The following is a 7,859-nucleotide window of genomic DNA, read 5'->3' as shown; positions in this document are numbered from 1 at the left end:
ACAAAGAGGGAAGAGATATGGGAACATGTGTATATGTATAACTGATTCACTCTGTTATAAAGCAGAAACTAACACACCATTGTAAAGCAATTATACCCCAATAAAGATGTTAAAAAATAAAAAAATTAAAAAAAATAAAAAAAATAAAAAATAAAAAAAAGCCATAACAACAGCAACAAAAAAAAAGTATGTTCCAGAGTATGCTCTGCCAAAATAATACTGGTGCTAATATTAATACTAATAAAATCTCTATGCTTAGTCTATTCTTTATTGGTGATTCTTTATGTTTAGTTTTTTTTTTTCTTTTCTCTTTTTTTTTTTTCAGTACGTGGGCCTCTCACCGCCGGGGCCTCTCCCGTTGCAGAGCACAGGCTCCGGACGCGCAGGCTCGCTCAGCGGCCACGGCTCATGGGCCCAGCCGCTCCGCGGCATGTGGGATCTTCCCTGACCGGGGCACAAACCCGTGTCCCCTGTATCGGCAGGCAGACTCTCAACCACTGCGCCACCAGGGAAGCCCTAGTCTATTTTTTATTGAGATTATTTATGCTTAGTCTTCCTTACTAGAGATTCTTTATGCTCAGTCTACTTTTTATAGGAGATTTATAATACACATTAGAAGCAGTATATTAAGTGCTCTAAGAAATCATGTGAAAAATAGCTAGATTTTTTTTTTTAACTGAGAATTCCCAACTTATTTGACTTTGGCACTTTTTGCTCCTGTATAATAGCTATTAACAACTCACAGAATATACCTTGGAGAAACTTTTGCCCTGGGATCAATGCTGCTTCTTATGTTTTCTCACTCTCTTTTCAACTAGGAAGGTGAGGGATAAAGAATGAGAGCATCATAGTGAAAGAAATACAGCAAAAGTTCCTGCACCCTTGAATCATCTTTAGCTGTTCATACACAAACACTGCACACAGACCACTGCAAGCTCTTAAAATGATGACTCTGTCGACTGGTAAGGGGGCTTATTTTATTCTCCAAAGACAACTTGTTCATGAACCGAGAATACTATCAATCAAGTCACTGGCACACAGAGAGGGGGGACAAACAGCGCTTCCACTTTACTTACCTTAGGATATGGATACTTCTTTCCTTTGGGATACAAAGCTCCAGTAAACCGGGGGATAACCATGTTAGGCACCAAGGAATCATTTATCATCAGGAAGGCAAGCCTTTCTCCATCTGGTGACCACCAGTGGGCGATGTGAGAATGCAGAAGTTCCTCTAGAATAAACGAGTGTTATTTGAAAACAACTGTAGATGTGGGTTCAGTGACCCACAAACATCTGTCCTTGAAATCTTCATTGTATGTAAATATTTTCTATACAGTGTGGTGGATTTTATCAACTTCATGAAGAATTCTGTATTTCTGAGCTACCTTTTAATCCCAAGAAAAGAAGATGCAAAGAAAGGAAAGAATAAAGCAGTGAAGTCAGGATTTCATGGATTGTCAACAATGTGAACAGAGGAGATGAAAGTACTATCAGAGTAAAAAGAATGAGAACAGTAATTGAAGACTGAAACATGGCATAAAACCATATTTGTGTCGTTATTCATTCATATCTGCATTCAGTCATATTTCCATCCTCCCATCATCAAACAAGTGGAATACCTACTAGATTCGTTAAACTATTCTAAGCTCTAAGGAAATAAAATTTAAAAAATATACTGGATATCTTTCTTGTGACCCCAAATCCACTATCCACTTCTCTACACCTGATTTCTGGCCCAGGAAATTAACCTGTATGAACTATATCAAAAGGGCTCCCATGCTCTCTAGAGCATGGCCACTGTGGTACTTCGGCAAGAGATTAGAAGAAGGAGAGTAGAGTATGTATTCCCTTGGCTCTGTCCTGAAATATCACCTGAGGCTTGCTGAGTGCTTTAAATGATCTCACTACTCCTATCAATGCAGCCTCATCTACACAATTTTCTCCTTTTGTATCTGATAATGGCTCACTTCTATCATCATAGGGGTGCACATTGCCTGGCTGCTACTAGTCTAGATTACAATTCTGTCATTTATGGATCCCCTACACCTTCACCTCTGTAAATTATCTTTTTGTGAATAAATAGTTTTCAAATTATTGAATATGCTAACTCTTTTCCTTTTAAGACCCTAACATAATACCAGCAGTAGACTCAGAAAAGACACCTTCAAAATCAGATTTCGAGATTAGGTTGGAGATCTTTGATGTAATAATAACCTTTCTGGGGGGAATTGGGAGCATAGATAATCCATAGCAAGGGATGGAATCATGAATAATCAATTGTCACTGGTGATGACATAGAATAAAATGCAGCTAGAGAGGAAAAGCGTTTGGAGGACAAGTGATTGTGACACTCAGTTGCTACAAAAATGACAACGATAAAGATTGTAAGTGAAGTTCTTATGACACCTCAGAGGGATTACATAGGAATAAACAGAAATTGAAATCATGACAACTAAATTAGGAAAACACAAAAGGTCACCATGGCAACTTTGGAGTCCCTCTCTTCTGTAGTTGAAAAGCAGATGTCGCTGAGGTCCGAGAGAACATAGAAAGTGTTGCAGAGGTGCAACACAAATTAGGGTCTCAACTTCACTTGTGTTTTAAAGGTAAGACAGCAATATTGGTAGAGAAGTATTGGGAGCCTGACAAATAGGCTAAGGATGCTTGGGTAGATGTGTGCAGTACACTTACTGCTTTCTGGACCAGACTCATAAATAACATATTTTATAGTGGAATGTCGGCAGAAGATTTTGAACCTCAAAATTTCCACAAGTCTTCTTGCTGACTGAAGCAACCTCTATACAAGGGAGCTAGACCTTCTCTGCATAAAGGCAGAGTGAAAGAGTAATTCCTGTAAATTTTAAGAGGCTGCATCCCTAGGGAAAAGGTTAGAGATGTAGTAGCCTGGGATACACTGGGATATCTATTAAAAAGTGAGGAAATTTGTTGGGATTATATTTATTTAAAAGTAAAGAGGGCCTGTACTCTGGATTCTGAAGAACACCGTAAACTACATTCACATGTGCTGACCTGTTTTATTCCCAGGTAACCTCTAAAACTGCCAGTTCTGAGAAGAACCGGTGGAGAGGGTTGTGCAGCAGATCAAGGCCATGGTCCCATCTTTCCTACCATCTTCACCCTGTGACCCAGCAGATACGATGGTAATCCAAGTGTCCTTCCCAAACAGTGATGTTGTGTGAAGCTTCTGGCAATCACCGTATGACAATCAGAGCACAGGCATTACAAGCTTTAGGGAAAGGCCATTTTCTCCTGCGCCGATAAATATTCCCCAATTCAAAAGCAGCTCTCTACTGAGCTATGGTAGAAATAATTAGACTGACCATGGGATACCAAGTGACTATGCAACCCAAACTGTCCATCTTATCTGATTCACTGACCATAAAACTAAACACACACAGCTATATTCCACTATAAGATAGAAGTGGTTTATAAGGAACTGGACTAGAACGTATAAGTGAACTGCCCATCGTATTGCATCCTCTGCTTTATCCTTTCTCCTTCATTTCACATCTATGCCTCAGGATGCCTATGCCTCTGACATCCTGACAAAAGCTGGCAGAGGAGGAGTAAATGTAGGCCTGGTTTATGGGCAGGTTTGCGTGATGTACTTGAACACACTGGAACTGGACAGGCTCTGCACTATAATCTTACCCAGGAGTGGCCTAAAAAGACTATAATAGACATAAATCCTCCCAGTTGGAAGACTTTTAAACAAGATATTTAGTTTTCTACTTCTTGTGGAAGGAGACTTGGCCTGAAGCATAGGTCCATCCAGACTCATGCACAGTAACTAATAAATGGCCACCTGATCAGGGATATGGAAAAGTAAAATCACAGAATTAGTGACAGGAAGTCTAGGGAAAATAAGTGCATGGACTTGTCAGGAGGGGTAAAACTGTAAAAATTTGAAGATATTAGTGTCCTACTTAATGTTCACCAGAGCACATCCATAGCAGAGGAGGCTCTCAATGACCAGATGGACAGTATGACCACCGAGTGCATGCCAGTTTGTCTCTGGCTGCCAATGATAGTGATCATTACTAAACTCTTGACATGGCACTATTTCCCAGCTGGCCCAGCTGACTACCTGGTGACAGGTGGATTACATGGTAACTCTTCCATTAAGTAAGGGTAGAATTTTGCCATAACAGAAATCGATACATATTCTAGATATGGACATGTCTTTGCTGCCTGTAGTCCTATCAGCACTGCTGTTCATGGACTTACAGAATAACTTATCCATTACCACAATAACCCACACTATGTCACCTCCAAACAGCAAATATTTTACAGCAAAAGGAAGGCAATGGACTCAGAATGGCATTCACTGATTTCATCATGCTCCCCACTAGCCAGGCTTGATAGAAGAGTAAAATAGTCTGCTCTACCTCGATTTAGGCACTATTTTTTTTGACAACATCATTGAAGTTGGGATGTTATCCTCCAGATACTAGTGTCCTGCTTAATGTCCACCAGAGCACATTCATAGCAGAGGAGGTTCTGTGTCCTCCTGCATAACCAGGAAGCACAGATCTAGGAGTTAGGAGCCAAAGGGTGGAAGTGTAGAGTTCTCTTTCACTATCACTTCAATAATCCACTGGACACAACATTCTGTTTCTTATCCTCATGACAATGGGCTTGGTGGGTGTAGAAGTCCTAATACCTAAGGGAGGATTGCCTCCAAACAAGGAAAATACTCACAATTCTGTTCCTCTGAATTAGAAGCTGAAATTTTTCCCTGACCGTTTTGGGCTCAGTGTGACTGGAAAAATAAACTGACAGAAAACACAGTCACTGTGCTGCCAGGAAGAAAATGTGTCTTTACTATATAAAGAAGGAAAAGGAAGAAGATATTTGGAATTTAGCAGATTCACAAATACCCTTTTGTCTAATTCCATCTCATTTTCCAATTCCACATTTCTACATGCCAATTTCCATTTCAATGGAAAACTAAAATGGTAGCAACCTAATTAAGAAGAGGAAGCAAAGGAATAAGATTTGGCAGGAATAAAGTTTTGGTTTGATGCACCAGGTAAATGACCTATCTAGTCAAAATGCTGACTGCAGGTAAATGGGAAAAGGAATGAATAGTTCAGGAACGGAGCTATGATTACCAATTAAGGCCATATAATAAGTTATTTCTTTTCTTAATGGGGACATTTTCCCCCAAACCTTATATGAAAAACACAAATATTGGCTGTCAATTTCAGACAGGTATATAACTGGACTAATATCACTCTACAATGAAATGGCAGCAGATGAGACTTTGTGTGTACCTCTTCTGGGGCCACAAACTTTTCATTTGAATAATAAGAACATTCCCACGGTGTCTGAGTTTAAAAACTCAAAGTGTGGCCAATATGAAACCAGGCAAATCAAATAAAGAGAAAAAAGTTAGTCCATGGTATTTATTTTGTTGGTTTCCACCCATGGAAATCATGTGGGTTTGGCTGTCTTCTTCAATCAAAACTCACTGCTTCTAATACTGTGAAAATTCCAGGGCTCCCTCCTTCTAGGCCCTAGTAACAGCTGCCCCCCTTCCCTCTTCAGGTACTAACGGCTAAATCATTACTAGCCACAGGTTGTATATTCCTTGTCTTTTACAAGTGGCCTCTTCATAGATAAAGCTGAATACTATTTTGAATGTGCCATTTTTTTTCCAGTAGTGATCCTGACCCTGATTTATTCAAGTAACTTAAAATTCAGGTGAGGAGACATGAGTGAGCCACGTAACACTGAAGAAAAAACATGCTGCCAATTGAGTGCACGTAAACTCTAAGTCTTATAAGACCTGTAGGTACAGAGAGACCAGATTGTGTTGCCCAAAATCAACACTCAGGGTTTCTAAGAAGCAGGTTCTATCCTGGGTGCTGAAGTATGCGTACACAAGTACTTCCCAAGAATAAGAATGGCCCCAATTTGAGGGCAGCATTCAATAGAAACTGGACATCATCTACTTTTATTTATTTTAGAGTGATTTATGCCTAAAGTTGTTCCTCACAAAAATGATAAAATAGCAAAGTAGTATATACAAAGAGTTATGTGACTTCCTTCAGGTATATATAAAAAAGCTACCCGAATAGAAGGTAGATAAATAAAAGAATCTTTAATATGCATTTGCTTAAAAGTCCTCTTGAACAAGGCACACATTCTTTAATTGCAACTAATAGGGACTTTTACTCATGGATTGAAACTTCCTGTAATTATATTATTTACAAACAATGTATTTTTACACATTGCATTCCATTCCATTTCAATGTAGGCAAGGCTCTTCAATGTCTTTGTTACACTGATTTAGAAAATCTCACTGCAGAGCAGACGGAGTTCTCAACACATGTGGTTTTGTATCACAGACACTTAAAAATATAGTCTCAACACAAAGCACTCAAAGAAAATTAACTCATATATGACCATTGTGTTCAGATTAACAAGCAATTCCGAAAACTAAGCTGATTTTATCCATTTGTAGTTTATCAACTTAGATAGCATTTCCTGAAGATCTACTGTCAGCCGTGGGTTTTGGTTGATTTTTTTCCCCTTATTGCCTGTATCTTACTGTCAACTTTCTTGAAAGAATTGTCTATGTTCATAACCTTCTCACTTCCCATTTACAGCTCCATCCACTGCAGGCTTGCTTCTGGCACCACCACTTGACTGATTTTGTTTTTGTCAAATTCTGGTAGCAAATCAAACAGTAACTTTGGAATCCTTAGCTTGTTTGACCTCCTGAGACTTAGCATTGTTATCATCCTATCTTCCTCTGGCTTTCATGGCTGCATCTCTAATCATTTTTTCTTTTATATGTCACAGTTCAGTTTTACTGGGATTTAGTAAGTACTCAGTAAATATTTGTTGAATCAATGAATGGATGAATGTGACTTCCTGTGTCTATGAGAAGGCACAAAAAAAAGTGAATACAGGCATTTTGCATTATTCTCACCAAATAACAAAAAAGCAACAATCCCAATTTGTTGATAAGCATATTGTTTATCTTGTAATTTTCTTCTCTCACCTCTTTATTCTTGTCATTCTTAAAGCTCAATGCAAAACCCATTTCTTCTATAAACCACCCTATATTCCCACAACACATCAGAATTAATTCTATTTATACATATATTTAATATGATGACATAGTTCTATTTATATTTCTATTTACCATGCTTCAAATGGTTCATTATATAATAGCTGGTTATAGTTTTTCACTCCATTAAGTTGGAAATACCCAAAACATAGAAACCCATATTCCTCATTATATTGCTCTCAGATGATGTCTCACAAATATATGTGCTCAATAACTGTTAGACTGAATTTCAAATAAGGATTCCTTTAAAATATGAGATTCTAAAATATATTTATAAATCTTTTAGGCATGTCAGTTCCATTATTCAAATAATTGAAAGTGACAGTTATTTTTCCTTTCTATTTAATAGATTCAATACTTCATGGAGATTTTCAAAGCTGTGAACTTGGCAGCTGTGAACTTTACCTTTTTTAAACAAAATATTGATCTGATATTTTGTTTAGTTAAGTTACCACGTGAAATATGCCAGTTTATGTGAATAAGATTTGAGGTGCTTTGTGTAAATTATATTTAAAATGTTTCATTTTGAGCACGATGTTTTATTTTTCTTCTGAACTTCACCAACTCTTTTTTTCTTTTTGGGCTGCTCTGCGTGACTTGTGGGATCTTAGTTCCCAGACCAGGGATTGAACCCAGGCCCTTGGCAGTGACAGCATGGAGTCCTAACCATTGGACCACCAGGGAATTCCCCATGAACTTCACCAACTCTTTAAAACACATTTTATATATATATATATATATATATATATATATATAT

At 38.0% G+C, this 7,859-nt stretch overlaps 1 protein-coding gene across 2 annotated transcripts in view; it reads right to left on the bottom strand.

The window, feature by feature from the left end:
* The window catches only part of DPP10 (dipeptidyl peptidase like 10), a 681,887-nt gene that overhangs the window by 129,176 nt on the left and 544,852 nt on the right, over positions 1-7,859 (bottom strand). For both annotated transcript variants that reach the window (XM_007456345.1, XM_007456346.1), the window contains exon 9: positions 1,077-1,231. In XM_007456345.1, coding sequence (XP_007456407.1) covers positions 1,077-1,231 — 155 coding nt within the window. The remainder of the gene's footprint in view (positions 1-1,076; positions 1,232-7,859) is intronic.

This window comes from Lipotes vexillifer, unplaced genomic scaffold (genome assembly GCF_000442215.2).
Source record: "Lipotes vexillifer unplaced genomic scaffold, Lipotes_vexillifer_v1.1 scaffold3, whole genome shotgun sequence".
Classification (NCBI taxonomy): domain Eukaryota; kingdom Metazoa; phylum Chordata; class Mammalia; order Artiodactyla; family Lipotidae; genus Lipotes; species Lipotes vexillifer.
This window is presented reverse-complemented; position numbering and strand designations above follow the sequence as displayed.